The sequence below is a fragment of the Ranitomeya variabilis genome, chromosome 5, assembly GCF_051348905.1.
Source record: "Ranitomeya variabilis isolate aRanVar5 chromosome 5, aRanVar5.hap1, whole genome shotgun sequence".
Classification (NCBI taxonomy): Eukaryota; Metazoa; Chordata; class Amphibia; order Anura; family Dendrobatidae; genus Ranitomeya; species Ranitomeya variabilis.
Window position 1 is genome coordinate 343,601,597 of NC_135236.1, and position 16,506 is coordinate 343,618,102.

Below are 16,506 nucleotides of genomic sequence, written 5' to 3' on the forward strand. Positions count from 1 at the left end.
ATGGCCCCATACAGATATTTGCCCCATATAATACTGCACATGGCCCCATACAGATATTTGCACCCATATAACGCTGCACATGGCCCCATAAGATGCTCCTTACAGACATTTGCCCCATATGCTGTTGCTGCGATTAAAGAAAAAAAAAAGACATTCCTCTCAGGCCCTCGGCACTTGCTATATTTACCGGTCCGCGTTCCACTGACGGCCGCCGCGCCCTCTGACCTGAGCGTCACTGCAGAGGACGGGGAAGACGCAGCGGGCCGACGGTCGAATGGGGGACAGGTGAATATAGTGCACTGCGTTGTACTCACCTGCGCTCCTGGCGTGGTGCAGTCCCTGGCTCTCTGGCGCCGGCAGCTTCTTCCTGTATTGAGCGGTCACATGGTACCGCTCATTACAGTAATGAATATGCGGCTCCACCCCTATGGGAGTGGAGCCAGGTCCATATTAATTACTGTAATGAGCGGTACCATGTGACCGCTCACTACAGGAAGAAGCTGTCAGCGCCCGGAGAACAAGGGACGCCCAGGGACCGCGCCAGGAGCAGGTGAGTATTATTACACAGCTGCTGCTCCCCCTCCCCTGCCGACCCCTGGGTATGACTCGAGTATAAGCCGAGAGGGGCAATTTCAGCCTAAAAAAATGGGCTGAAATTCTCGGCTTATACTCGAGTATATACAGTAAATGTTCTTTAATGGGAAGTGAATTGAGTTACATGTGATAAAATAAGAGCTGGATTTATCACTCAGCATGAGCCACTGTGCTAAATTTGGTTGATCTTTAGACTGTCAGAAGTTTTTATTTTTTAAAACAAGCTAGGGGGGTACAGGAATTTTCCAGAACGTGGAAAGCACCTTTAATAATGGAAAAAAGTAATGTGTAAATAATTGCCATATGCATTTATTGTTTTACTTCACTGAAGTAATTACCCTTTTTTGCCCATCCCAATTTACAGAAAACTACCAAGCGGATCTGGCAAATATCACATGTGAGATCGCAATTAAGCAAAAACTTATTGATGAACTGGAGAACAGCCAGAGAAGGCTACATACCCTGAAACAGCAGTATGAAGAAAAGCTGATGACCCTGCAACACAAAATCCGGGACACACAACTTGAGAGAGATCGTGTGCTTCAAAATATGGGTAATAACAGATTTGTTTATAATTTACCACAGAAATGGCATGGATGGAGCCATGTTTTTTTTACATTATTTTTCCTCAAATTTATTTTGATTCCTAGTTCATTAAACCCATTCACGACATCCGTCGTACATGTACGGTGCAATTCAGAAGGAAGTGTGTACGTGTGTAGTAGGCCACATGCACAAGTTAAGTTGGGTGTTTGCTGAATTTTCTACCTCAGAATTTTGAAGCAAAAAACAGGAATAAGTGAAAAATACAGCAGTGATGATGTGTTTCTATTATACTTTTCCTCTGATTTGTTTCACTCCTGGTTTTGGCTTACAAATACTGAGGTAAAAAATTAATCAAATACTGAATGTGTGCACGTGGCCTTACAGCCAGGACTTGCCCCTAACCATCTCAGGTGGAGCGGTGGTCGGCCCGCAATTGTTGACCTGTTAAATACTGCTGTCAGTCTCCGGCGTGTGTGTGTCATCTCTCCTCCCATCAGTGTACCTGTGATGGGTTTGGCTTGCCAGCCTGGAGTCAGCTGATGACCTCCATGCTTGTCATTACGGAGCTCCTTTGAAACCCTGCCTGTGGTCGGGCTTCAAATGAAACTTTGATTTCTGCTTTATGCAGTGATGCTTCAAGCCCCCTAAGGAGACTAACAGGAATAGTGAAAAGTAAAAAGAAAATGTTTTAAAAATATAACACGTGTTATCGATGCTGTCAGAAAAGTCCGATCTGTCAAAGTATAAAAACAATTAACCCGATCGGTAAATGCCATAAACAAAAAAAAATTTCAAGAACGGCAAGATTACTTTTTTTTGGGCACTGCAATTCCACAAAAAATGCTGTAACAAGCTATCAAAAAGTCACATCTATGCAAAAATGGTGTTAATAAAAACATTCTCTCCCTGCTAAAAATAACCCATCACACCACTCCATCTGCTGAAAAATGAAAATGTTACGGTTTTTTGAAAATGGCAACAGAACCCAAAATAATTTTTACTGTGAACTTATGTTTTTTTCTTTCACCACTAACATAAAAAAAACTGGACCTGTTGGGTATCACTGTAATCATGTTGATGAGGAGAATCACTGCATGATCATTTTTACCACAAGATGTACACCGTAAGAACAATTTCCAAAAAACAATGTCATAATTGCGTGTTTTTTTTGTTTTACAATTCCTCCCCACTGGGTGTTTTTTTTTTTTCCATTTTCCCGTACACTATGTGATTAAATGAATAGTGTCATTCAAAAGTACAACTCTTCTCGCAAAATAGCAAGCTCTCATATTTCTTTGATGAGAGTAAAATAGAAGTGTTATGGCTCTGGGAAGTAGGAAAAAACAGAAACCCAAACATGGGAATTTACCCTGTCGTAAAGGGGGTGAACCTATGGTTAATAATGGGTGATAACTCAGTACATTATACATAAAGCTCAATCCTCTGCTGCAAACACAGGAAAGACAAATCAAGTGAGACCAGCTTGATTTAGGCAATTGCAATCCAGTCCTCTGTAAAAGCCAAACCATATGTACCAAATGCTAGACATGAAGGACAGTATATGACAGTTTCACTGATTTTTTTCCTTCTTACAAAGAAGTTCCCTGTTCTTCATCCTGCTAGTCACTCATTAGTAAAATATCTCCTTTAGGTTCTATGGAAACATGTACAGAAGAGAAAACCAAAAAGATAAAAACAGAGTATGAGAAGAAGCTGCAAACCATGAATAAAGAACTCCAAAAGCTGCAAGCTGCACAAAAGGAGCATGCCCGTTTATTGAAAAATCAGTCACAGTATGAAAAACAAATGAAAAAATTGCAGCAAGAGGTTGTCGAAATGAAGAAAACAAAGGTACGTTAAATTCATGATTACCATTATTATCTTAAATCTTTCATATTGTATGAAAGACGACATTATACCATAGCATTTAAAGGGAAGGTGCCATCAAAATTTTTTTTTTTCCAGCAATTGAAAAAATGTAAAGAATTAATGTTTACATGTTCTTAAAAAATATTATCATTTGTTTATAATTTAGTAAACTATGAAAAATAATTTTAAAAGGTTTGGCATTTCCACTTTTAAACACTAGGGGGAGCAGCTACTGAAATTTGACAAAAACCTAATGTACAACTAGCTCACATTACTGCACTGCAGTAATTATGGGCAGAGTCTGCTGACTTGTGTGATGTCTCCTCTCCTCCCCTTCTGGTGTTTGCTAAGGGATGAGAGGATTCAGGAACACAGTGTGCAGCCATTTTGTTGGTGACTGCAAAGTTATACTGACAAGTAGACAGTCACCGAAGATGGCAGGCAGCAAGGATTCTGGGAGATATATGGTGGAGGGAGCAGGGTGACAGCAGCACAGAGTATTTCAGGAGCGCAATGTGCTGGTCTATGGAGGGGCCCCCTGTTCGGTGCGCGGAGCAGCCAGGGATTGTACATGGACGCTGTCTTTTTTACACATGGATGGGCCGACTGCTTGTCTGCTCCACAGAAATCCAGGAAACATTTCTGCGGCTTGATGGCCTGTTCTGATCCAGAATTTGCATGCAAAGACCCCATTTCGCTCCTCAGATCCTGTCCTGGCAATGTGTGAAAGCGAGACGACAGGTGCAGTCGGGGTGACGCTGGGGGGAAATGTAGCCACATAGTAACGATAAAAATGAGACCCGCTGCCTCACCAGCCCTCCCCTGACTGCACCTAACTGGAGGTCATGCTGCCCCCTCTATTACCCCAGACCTGTGTGCAGCTGCTCAGCCAGGACCACCCTAGAATGGTTCCGCTTTCTGAAGATAATACTGCCATAGTGTTCTCACATAATACCGCCATATAGATCACACATAAAACCACCATATCATTCTCACATAATACTGCCACATAGATCACACATAATCCCACAATATAGTTCTTATATTATTGCACCATACTGATCAAACATAAAACAACCATACATCACATATAATACTGTCATATAGATCACTCATAATGCCATCATACAGGTCACACATAATAATTAGCGGCATCAAGTGTGGTCTATATGGCAGTGCTATGTAAAAAATATACATGATATGGTGGCATCATGTGTGATCTGTATGGCAGTATTATGTAATAAATATATCCAGCAGTATTATGTTTGATCTATATGGCAGCATTATGTTAAAAATATATATGGCAACATTACGTGTGGTCCATATTACAGTATTATGTAATAGATATATCTGGTGGCATTATGTATGACCTATATGGCAGTATAATGTAATAAATATATACGGCGGTATATTTATTATGTAAAGGCAGGAAAGTTGTGGGCTATGCCCTTCTATGACCCCCACAATTATTTTTTTTTTTTTTGGGGGGGGGGACAATTAAACCTTATGCTATGTCACCCTATGATTTGTATGTACGCCCCTGGTGGCGATCTTTACAGCTTGTCCTGAAAGACACCAGGCTTGGGGTGTCAGTGAGATTGAGATGGGTTTCAGGGAGCATGAGATGGGTGTCAGGGAGTATGGGGTGGGTGTCAGGGGGCACGGGCGAGTGTCAGTGAGTTTAGGGTGGGTGTCAGGGCCCAGTCTCAGTCTTTCCTCTTCTGCTCCCTGGATCACTAGTCTCAGACTGCTGCCACCTGCCCTCTGCTCTGGAATGTATAGTAGGATGATCAGGCAGGAGACCTGAGGAGCTGCAGGACTACAACACTTAGGAGCTCAGTCCTGGCATGCTGGGACTTGTAGTGACACAGCAGCTAGGGCTTGCTGAGTGTCATCACCCCCTGGGGTCTGCTTCCTTGTGCCAACCATAGCTCAAGTGTTAGAACATTAGTATTATGGCACTCCCAGGAGATGGACATGTGCCAGGGCGGCTGTCAGACCTTCTGCAGAACCCTGGATCCACCCCAGAAGCTGCCACCCACCTCTTTACACTGTGCAGCCCTCCCACCTGATCCATAGGTGAAGCCCCCAGGCTGCTGCCTGCCTGCACACTGAAGGGGAAGGGTTAACCATTGCAGGCCAGCCTCGGTGCCGCCCCTTGTAAACAGGCAGGGATCCTGTGCTGCTGAAAAGTGCTCTATTTTTGGAAACATGGAGCTTCGGATTCCAGGCTGCAGTCTGCAGGGACAGTCACTGTGTCAGGGTGATGAGTGCAACACATCCAGGCTCCAGCCACAAATCAGTGCTGCACAGAGAAGCAGCAGACACAACGCTCCATGTACAGGGAGACAGGTCGGTAGTGATCGCAGCCTGTTCTGTAATACTAATTACAGGCTGCGATCACTGCTAGTGCTACAGATACTTACCCCAAACCCTCGCTCCCAGCAGCTTCTCCCCAACATCTTCGGTCATCGCAGCCCACAGCAAACAAAATGGCCGCGATCTCCTCTCACAGCTGTGACGTTGCAGCTCAGTGGGCATGCCCAAGTCACAGCTGAGAGGCAGGAGGAGCAGCCTCAATGTAAGGGATGCGGTCAGAGTCCGACCGTTGGCTCCTATGTCCATGGCTGCCGTAAGTGAGGTGTGTAAGTGTCGTGCCCAGACACTTACACCCACACTAATGAAAATGGCAGCCTCCAGTGGCAAAAGTAAAAGTGAATAAATAAAACAATGTGAAAGTAGTACATTCACTTTTGTATTAAAAATAATTGATTATATAATCAATAATTATTAATACAAAAATTAAAATCAGGACACCTTCCGTTTAAAGCTAAGGTTTGCGTTTTGTGATTAACGTAAAGAGAATTTGTCAAGTTTTTGCTCTCTAATCCGAGTGCAGCCTAATGTGGGGACTGAGACCCTGATTCCAGTGATGTCACTTACTGGGCTGTTTAATGTACTTTTTATAAAATCACAGTTTTATCAACAGAAAGTTATCACTAGATTATCACCGCTGGCCTGCCAATCAGTGGTGGGGGTAGGGTTATAGAGAGCTCAGCATTCAGAGAACTGCTAGATCTGCAGCAGAGAAAACCGTTTTTAACCAAAACTGTAGCACCCAGTAACATAAGTGATACATCGTTGCAATTGGGCTCATTTTCCCAACATTAGCAAAAACCTAATGATATATTACCTGTTATAAATTATCTTTTAAAGATGTTCTTCCACCATTACACATATCCACTGTATAGATTATGAAATATAAACATATTTTGCAATTTAGAAGCTGTTAAAAAAATAAAAATAAAATAATCTTGAGTGGGGTTCATTTCATTATGGCACCTCCTGGTGTTCAAAGTCTATAGCAATAAGTACGTCTATCTAATAAGCCGAGTGCAAGTGATGAGACCTGCTCAGATCCTCAATTACAAGTAGCTCTGTGCGCAGCTTGCTGCCGTACTTCTTGTGACTGTACTGCTTTTCCTTATGATCACTGTCAGTGAGTAGAGCGGCTGAGCATGAGCAACGAGCAGCATTAAGCTGATTAGCTGAATGTGTACAGCAGTGTTCCCAAACTCCAGTCCTCACGGACCCAACAGGTCATGTTTTCAGGATTTCCTTAGTATTGCACCGGTGATTGAAGTATCAGGAGTTTTCTCACTTGTGCAGCACTATGGAAATCCTGAAAACATGACCTGTGGGGACCGTGAGGACTGGAGTTTCGGGAAATACTGGTGTACAGTCTTATATTATTTGACCCTCAGTGGTGCAATTTTAGGTATGGAAAGGTCTTAAATCGTCACTATCTAATTTTTTTTTTTTTTTTTTAATAAATGGCACTTATATTTATAATATTTCATCTATATCCACCACCTTTCAGATGTCATTAACGGCGTTCTTGCAACCCCTTCATAAGAGCCCAGCTGCCCCATATAACCTAGAAAATACCTTTTAGGCCGGTTTCACACGTCAGTGATTCCGGTACGTGAGGTGACAGTTTCCTCACGTACCGGAGACACTGACACACGTAGACCCATAAAAATCAATGCATCTGTTCAGATATCATTGATTTTTTGCGGACCGTGTCTCCGTGTGCCAAACACGGAGACATGTCAGTGTTCGTGGGAGCGCACGTTTTACACGGACCCAATAGAGTCAATGGGTCCGCGTAAAACACGGACCTCACACGGACATTCTCCGTCTGGGGTCCGTGTGCGTGCAGGAGACAGCGCTACAGTAAGCGCTGTCCCCCCCACATGGTGCTGAAGCCGGTATTCATATCTTCCCTGCAGCAGCGTTTGCTGTAGAGAAAATATGAAGAATAGTGTTAAAAATAAAGATTTAGGTGTCCGCCGCCCCCCCACCCCCCGTGCGCCCCCCCGCTGGTCAGAAAATACTTACCCGCTCCCTCGCTCCTTCCTGGTCTGGCCGCGCCTCCTACTGTATGCGGTCACGTGGGGCCGATCATTTACAATCATGAATAGTTGGCTCCGCCCCTATGGGAGGTGGAGCCACATATTCATGACTGTAAATGATCGGCCCCACGTGACCGCATGCAGGAGAAGCCGCGGCCAGACCAGGAAGCAGCGAAGGAGCGGGTAAGTATTTTCTGACCAGCGGGGGGGCGCACAGGGGGTGGGGGGGCGGCGGACACATGGATCTTTATTTTAAACACTATTCTTCATATTTTATCTGCAGCAAACGCTGCTGCAGGGAAGATATGAATCGCAGCTTCAGCACCATGCAGAGTGGGTACCACACGCTCCGTGTGGTACCCACTCGCCATACGGGCGGCACACGTGTGCCGCACGTATGGCCTCCGTGAGTTCCCAGGCACACGGACACGGATAACTCCGGTACCGATTTATTCCGGTACCGGAATTATCTGGACGTGTGGGACAGCCCTTATAGTTGTCCCTTACCATCTGGATTGATGGAAGCCTCTGGACTGTGCTCGGCACCTCCTCTGTCCCTACAATTACCATCACTCCTGTCTTGAGTTACATGGATGTTGTCATCCCCACAGTCTTTTTTCAATGGCGAGAGAGTTGAACAGACGCCATTGTTGATGTAGGAGACATCGTCTGCATCGATTATGGCAGGATGGAGATTGCAGGGTCAGGATGCTCCACGCACAGTCCTAACAGGGCCGATGAGCATACGGCGCAGGATATTTACACAAGGTATCTTCTTATGTATGCAGGAAAGCTGGGCTCTTATGAAGGGTTGACTGAAATGTGCCGGATATAGCTTATAACCTGGTGACCAGTTACAATTAACACCATGTAAAGTGTTTTATGTAGTTTCATGATTTATGCCGTGGTTATGACATATAATGGTGGGCCGTCAGCTTTAATAATTCAGTATTGTGATCAGAAATTATTTTTACTAGTAGCTTATCAAACAAAATGTGAAATTGTGTAAATTAATGATGATTAGTCCTTTGAAAGTATTTTAAGAAAAACTACTGTTCTGGCAGTAATTCCAGGTCAGTACTTTAATAGCAGTCTTTTTTTTGTAGCCCAGGCTTTTACAAAAAATGAAATGGCAAGACAATGTTCAGGCCTGGTTGTAGTCATTAATAATTAGGGCCCTATTTAGATTTATTTTCTGAGCAAACTGGTGCCTGCAACATGCATTGGCGTTCTGGAAAGCGTAGGTTAGGACTTGACTACATGTATGTCATTACATATGTCATCACATGGCTCTCCTCCAGACAGACTGGTCTATATGTGTGTCCATAGATGCACAAAACACAGACATGTTACACCGTTTACACGTAGACTCATTGTTCATAATTATTTGTGTTTAGGTGCGGTTAATGAAACAAATGAAGGAAGAGCAAGAAAAGGCAAGAATGGTAGACTCTCGCAGAACCCGTGAAATTGCACAGCTTAAAAAAGATCAGCGTAAGCGAGAGGTGCGTATTTTCTTGGCTTTTTCTTTCTTTTTTTTTTTTTTCCCAAGTTACATTGAATGAACATATAGGTCTTACAACTGCCTGTGTTAGTGTCCCTTTAGGCTATGTGCACACGTTCAGGTTTTTTCGCGTTTTTTTCGCGCTAAAAACACTATAAAAACTCATTAAAAACGCATGCATTATGCATTATATCATTTAGAATGCATTCTGCATGTTTTGTGCACATGGATGCGTTTTTTTCCGAAAAAAACGCATCGCAGTAAAAAAATGAGCATGTTCATTAATTTTGCGGATTTTCTGCGTTTTTCCTGCAATTCTATGCATCTGGGAAAAAACGCACAAAAACGCATAAAAAAACGCAAAAAAAACGCATGCGGATTTCTGGCAGAAATGTCCGTTTTTTTGTCAGGAAAATTTCTGCAAGAAATCCTGACGTGTGCACATACCCTTACAGTGCACAGATTTCCTACCCAAGGGCGCTTGTTTCACCATAACTAAGTAGTTTTAACAGGTTGTCAATTGCCCAGCGTAAAATCAAAACACTTGTTCATCAGTTGAAATGATCTTTTGGTCTGCACAAAAGATCATCTTTCTTGGTAGCATATCGTCCTGTGTAAATAAGACCTGCGCTGCTGAGAATAATGGCATCCTAAGCGCACTGAATGATGTATTACAAATTATCCAGTGAGCATCTGAACCCAAGCCGTCCGGTGTAAACCGGGTAATAAATGACTACCTGTCGACAGACAAGTAGCTAATTGGCAGTGAGTTAGTGCTACCAGTTGTCAGGTGTAATTGCACCTTTACTTATAAGAGTAGATCTCCTAAATGTTTTTATCTGTAATGACCCAGTGGTTCTTTACAAATGTTTATAAGATGCCAAAATAAGTCTAGTGGTGCTGTTTGTTGCTCCTGCATTTTGGAAGGATGTGGAGACAGAACTTTAGTATGAGTTAGTCATCACCTCTCCTTCAATCAGTGTGGGGACCAGAGTGATATGTACATTAAGGCAGTGGCAAAACTCCAATAACAACAGATAAAGTGACCTGTCATTGTTCAGTGGTAAATTTTTTACTTTTATGTATCCTCTTTCTATAGACTCTCAAGGACCGAAATTAGAATTTTAAGTTAGACTGTTTTTTCTGTCCTTAAAAGAAAATATCATGGTAGAGAGTCAAGCTGATAAAAGAGGAAATGAAGCTATGCTCTCCTCAGGCATCCACTGCCAACTCCAGTGCTGGTGCTCCAGACAATCCGACAAGACCGGAAAGTCCCATTAACTCCATCCCGCTGTATGCTGTAGTGGTACATCATATGTTGGGTCATAGTTAGTGATGAGTGAATAAACTCGTTACTCGAGATTTCCCGAGCACGCTCGGGGGTCCTCCGAGTATTTTTTAGAGCTCGGAGATTTAGTTTTTCTTGCCGCAGCTGAATGATTTACATTTGTTAGCCAGCATAAGTACATGTGGGGATTCCCTAGCAACCAGGCAACCCCCACATGTACTTATGCTGGCTAACAGATGTAAATCATTCAGCTGCGGTGATGAAAACTAAATCTCCGAGCACTAAAAAATACTCGGAGGACCCCCGAGCGTGCTCGAGAAATCTGGAGTAACGAGTATATTCGCTCATCACTAATCATAGTCTTTGAAGCATGCTTCTAAACTGAACCGTCATTATTGCCAGCAGATGATGGCTGTGTTATTCAGCCATCAACTGTCTCTATCAACAGCGGGTGAAATTTTGCTCTGCCTGCTGCTGTTAATTCTTTAATTAAATACCATTGTCAATTTCTGACAGCAATGATTACAGCGCTCAGCCCTGGGGTACACTGTTCAATGTGCCCTTTGGCACCCCCGCGACAATTTTGGGGTGCTGAGGGGTTGCCATGACGGATGGGGGCTTGCTGAATACCCCCACTCTGTGATAGTGCCCTTATGTAGACCAGCCTGTGGCTGCAAGATACTGTGCTATATACTGTACTGCAAGGGATAACAAAATAAAGTAATAATCACTAAAAAGAATATAAAAATTTGAAACACAACAATTTTTCTCTATTAAAAATAAAGAAAAATAAAAAAAATAAACAAATATGGTATTTCTATGTCTGGAGAGGGTCCAGTCTATCAAATTATACCATTAATTAACCTTATCAGTAAACGGTATAAAGATAAAAAATATAAAAAAATAATCAAAACTCCAGAATTGCTTTTTTTCGTTCGACACTACTGTGCAAAAAGAATGCATTAAGAAACGATCAAAACATTGTATTCCAAAATTGGATCAATAAAATCACGAGCTTCGGATGCAGAAAACGAGTTACATTGCGGTCTCTGAACTTTCATATTTTTGACTCGTTTGTTTTGTTTCCTTTATCTGCTGTTAACAAAATCTGACGTTAAGTTTAAGTCAAGTTTATGCAGAATAATATGGAAACTCCTGAAGGGTTCACAAACTTTCAATCACCACTATATGTGATAATGATAGTGAGCCTTTATTATATTTCAGAGTCAAGTGAGGACCCTCGAAGCCCAGAAAAGACAGCAAGAAGTTATTCTACGACGGAAAAATGAAGAGGTAAAAACTGTTTAGAAATAACTGAATCTTATCTTTTTTGTGTCTTATGTCTCATGCATTGCTCACTTGTTTATCGCCTTTATTTCATGTACACAGGTTACGGCACTACGGCGACAAGTAAAACCAATGTCTGATAGAGTGGCGGGGAGGGTCGGAAGTCGTAAAATAAGCCTTCCAGAACCTGTTTCAGAACATGCCATTGAAGAGCACGAGTCAGCCCGAATATCAGGACAACAAAGGCCTAAAATCCCAATAGCCAGAGTACAGCCTGCGACTTCTATTGCTTTCAACGGCACAAGGTACATCATTGATGCCCTATTCAATGAATCTGGGACTTTTCCACCTCTGTCAGTTTATAGATCTGTGGCTCTAGATGCTGTAAAGCTGCTGTTTTGTGGTTTCTTGCATCTCAAGTACTCTCTTGATTTACTTACCCTAGTAATCTGTCCTAATTGATTGCAGATGATTGTCTATGTGCTAAAGCTGGCCATATACATGCGATAGCAACAGCTTTCTCTCGAGTCCCTCAGAGGAGAAAGTCGCTACCAGGCAGCTCTGGGCGCAGATTATCTCCTGGAGAAGAACAGAATCGGGCATTTGTATTGCAACTGACTTTTCTCCAGTATAAAGTGATGGGAGACCCCAGTACACATATGTGGGTTCATTTGATCTTAACCCCATAAGGACCCATTTTTGTTTTTGAGGTTCCAATCTTCCCTCTTCTTCTTTCATCGATATACTGTAGCTCTACAGGGTCTTGCTTTTTTGGGGGGAGAAAGAGGTGGTGGTGGTGGGGGAGGGGTGTCAAGTTTTAGTTTTGAATGACACCATTCACTTTACTATAAAAAACAAGAAAAAAAATTCCAAGTGATGTGAAATGGTGAAGAAATATGCAGATTAACTGCGGCATATGTCTCCTCCATGTGTCAATATAAGGTTGCTTAAATCAAGTTTTTATGTTAAATGTTTTGGGTTTTTTTGTTAATTTTTTTTTTCTTTCATATCACTACGTATATTTAAAAAAAAAAAAAAATATTCTAACAGTAATATGATAAATTTGGGAGAAGAAAAAACCCCAATATTAACAATGTAAAAAAAAGTGTACATTTAGCATGAAAACCTGATTTAAACCATAAACATTTACTTTATCACACATTCAACCAATGTAACACAAAAGAAAAAGCAAAGGCCATAGAGACGGGGATCACCAGACAGCAGGATATAAATGCAGGGAAAATTACACAACTTTATTAAGGTATAACATAGAAAACATTAAAAACATTTAAAAACAGTTGAAAAAAACTGTTGCCCAAAATAAGGCACATGCCTGGAAACAAATTTATAGGGAGCAATGGAGAATACAAAAAATACATGCACATGCACCTGGTCCCAAGAATCCTATATGGACAGCATATTACATGGTATAGAAATTGCACATTAGAGCCCTAATTAGTTTCAGTATAAGCAAATAAGTACTGCTGCAAAGAATGAGGATGGATCCATAGTAAGATTTCAAAAATTAGCAGTCACAGATTATATATGCACTGCTACAAAGACTGAGGATAGATCTGTAATGAGACCTTTAGAATAAACAGTCACAGTTTTTTATCCCAACGCAGTTGAAAAACACTCAGCAATATAAATGTACTCAACATATGAGAACGAGATAGATATAATTACCCCAAATGTCCTGCAGAGACTCATATTAGATCAACATGTGGTATTCTGAAAGAGCTAATTATCCATAGGTAAACTAAGACCAGAGCAGGCACATCTAAAATTCCCCCATACAGCAAACGGGATAAATACCCCTCAAATCACACCAGGCATGCCTGGTGTGATTTGAGGGGTACCGTATTTATCCCGTTTGCTGTATGGGGGAATTTTAGATGTGCCTGCTCTGGTCTTAGTTTACCTATGGATAATTAGCTCTTTCAGAATACCACATGTTGATCTAATATGAGTCTCTGCAGGACATTTGGGGTAATTATATCTATCTCGTTCTCATATGTTGAGTACATTTATATTGCTGAGTGTTTTTCAACTGCGTTGGGATAAAAAACTGTGACTGTTTATTCTAAAGGTCTCATTACAGATCTATCCTCAGTCTTTGTAGCAGTGCATATATAATCTGTGACTGCTAATTTTTGAAATCTTACTATGGATCCATCCTCATTCTTTGCAGCAGTACTTATTTGCTTATACTGAAACTAATTAGGGCTCTAATGTGCAATTTCTATACCATGTAATATGCTGTCCATATAGGATTCTTGGGACCAGGTGCATGTGCATGTATTTTTTGTATTCTCCATTGCTCCCTATAAATTTGTTTCCAGGCATGTGCCTTATTTTGGGCAACAGTTTTTTTTCAACTGTTTTTAAATGTTTTTAATGTTTTCTATGTTATACCTTAATAAAGTTGTGTAATTTTCCCTGCATTTATATCCTGCTGTCTGGTGATCCCCGTCTCTATGGCCTTTGCTTTTTCTTTTGTGTTGCATATCTCCTTTTCCATTGGTCAAGGTTGGATCCCAGTAGTAAACTTTCCACAGTGCCCCCAAAACTTCTATATGTATTACATTCAACCAATGTATATTGGGGCCTTTTGTCTTCAGCACCAGCTCTTCATGACACGTGACGTAAGCTTTCGTCATATGCCGCCTCTTTGGCTTTGATGCACGCCGAGCCCGGATCTTTCCCTGCACGTGACGGCTGATTTAATCAGCCATTATGTGCTTCTTAGAGCCGACGGTGCAGTTGATCTGCCCCGATGCTGTTAACCTGTTAAATCCTGCAGCCAGAGAATGAACATGTGCCGATGGGTGCGTGTCGCTCTGCGCTCCAATTGGCGTGCCTGTGATGTGATTGCAGGGTGCTTATGGGTTATCATGACACCCAAGAGTCTGCTAAAGACACCCGTACCTGTCATGACGATCCTCCCGTAAAAGCCAGCCTGTGGCTAATAAATCCAGTAAAATGTGAAGAGCGAAATAAAGTTTTTTAAAAATATGAAATAGAAAAATTGAAAAGATCAAATCACCCCCCCTTTTTGCCCCTTAAAAATACACATATTTGGTATGGCAGCTTTCGTAAAAGTCCGATGTATCAAATTATAAAATGAATTAATTTGATTGGTAAACGATTTTACGAAAAAAAAAAATCTAAACGTCAAAATTAAGGGTTTTTTTGGTCTCTGAAACATTGCAATAATATGCAATAAGAGGCGATCAAAACATCGTATCTACTCTAAAATGGTATCAGTAAAACCATCAGCTCCTGATTTAAAAACTAAGCCCTCAAACAGTCCCACATCCCGAAAATGAAAATGTCTTGTAAAATGGTGACAAAAGCAAAACATTTTATTTCTTACAAATTTTCAATTTTTTTCACCACTTAAATTAAAAAAACACAAAAACATATCTTTGGTAGCTGCGTACTTGCATTTACTTGGAGAGTCATATTGCCAGGTCAGTTCTACCATATAGTGACTATGGTAAATAAAAGAAAAAGAAATTAAAAAAATTGTGAAATTGCAGGGTTTTTTTTTTTTGCAATTTCACCGCACTTGGCATTTTTTTCCCCCATTTTCCAGTACACTATGTGGTAGAGTGAATGGTGTCTTTCACAAGTACAACTCGTCCTGCAAAAAACAAGCCCTCATATGGGTATGCTGATGGGAACATAAAAAAAAAAATATGGCTTTTGGAAGAAGGGGAGGTAAAAACAGAATGCAACATGGCGATAGTGTGAAAGAGTTAAAAAGTAGAGAGAACACAAACTATAAAATGTACATAATGGTGCTTTTTCTGACATGGTTATTTCTTTAGCTACAGTGATAGTTTTTGCACATTTATTTATACAAAACATATTTATTGTATTAAGGTGAATAAATATATTATGCTTTTTTTTTTTATTCCTTAACATTTTCTGGATCTCTGCTTCTAGTTGCTCCTCATGATGCAATTATTACAGTTTAATTTGGTGCAAAAATTGAAATGAAATTATAGTTTAAACACAGAATCTGCAGCCTTTCCCATCATATGTACACATAACGTTCCCATCTAGGCTGAGGCTACCCGGTCAGATTACATAGGTCACTACTACATTACAATATAAAGCTTGGGAATGGGGTCAAATTACGACCTCCAGAGAGCTGTGACAAGCAAATCACAAAACATTTGTAGCAGTTGGATTTTTGTGACTTACTTGCTGTACCCTAAGGATTCGACTGGGCTGTAGGAGCAATTTTTTTTTATTTTATTTTTTTTCTTTGCTACTTGTGTTGTAGCCAAAATCGCCATTTGGCCCAGCCTGTAGGTGTATAATTGAAGCAATTACATGGTTTTGCCGTTATTGCTGCAAAAAAAAAAAAAATAATGCAACCGAAAACATGAAATAACGGTTTTATCTGAAAGTACCCTTACAAACATTGGAAGATCAGATATTATTCACTATTTATGATCCATTTCAGTAATGGAATAAAACACTCATCAACTCCAAAAAAAGAATTGATATATATATATATATATATATATATATATATATATATATATATATATATATATATATATATATATATATATATATATATATATATATATATTTCCTTTTTTTTAGATGTGTTCTGAAAGTTCTAGACCCCAGGAAAAGTAATCTCATTATCAGCCTTAGTTCAGGAATCATGGGTATTTATTTTTAATTACGTGTACGAAGTGCTGAATTATAATATAATAAAGGTACAGTAGTTATTGCAGAATGTTCACGATCCCCAGCTGAGAGCAGTAGGTGTGGGCGGATGGATTGCAGTATCACAGCAGCGTGGGATAATTACAATACGTTAAGCTTAATTAAGATTTAGCAGCGCGTACTTTTTCTGTTTGTATTTTAATACAATTATTTATTTTCGGCCTCATTTTTCTTTTTAGTCAAATACCATAGTCATGGACAGTGAAGTATTAGAAAGCATGTATATACAAAACAGATTTTATATTGGCACA

General features: G+C 40.7%; 1 protein-coding gene across 10 annotated transcripts in view; it reads left to right on the top strand.

Moving 5' to 3' along the window:
* Positions 1-16,506, top strand: part of KIF21A (kinesin family member 21A) — a 227,489-nt gene that overhangs the window by 140,957 nt on the left and 70,026 nt on the right. For all 10 annotated transcript variants that reach the window (XM_077264819.1, XM_077264822.1, XM_077264826.1 and 7 more), the window contains 5 exons: positions 959-1,147; positions 2,792-2,991; positions 8,822-8,929; positions 11,441-11,509; positions 11,606-11,808. In XM_077264819.1, the coding sequence (XP_077120934.1) occupies positions 959-1,147; positions 2,792-2,991; positions 8,822-8,929; positions 11,441-11,509; positions 11,606-11,808 (769 nt within the window). The remainder of the gene's footprint in view (positions 1-958; positions 1,148-2,791; positions 2,992-8,821; positions 8,930-11,440; positions 11,510-11,605; positions 11,809-16,506) is intronic.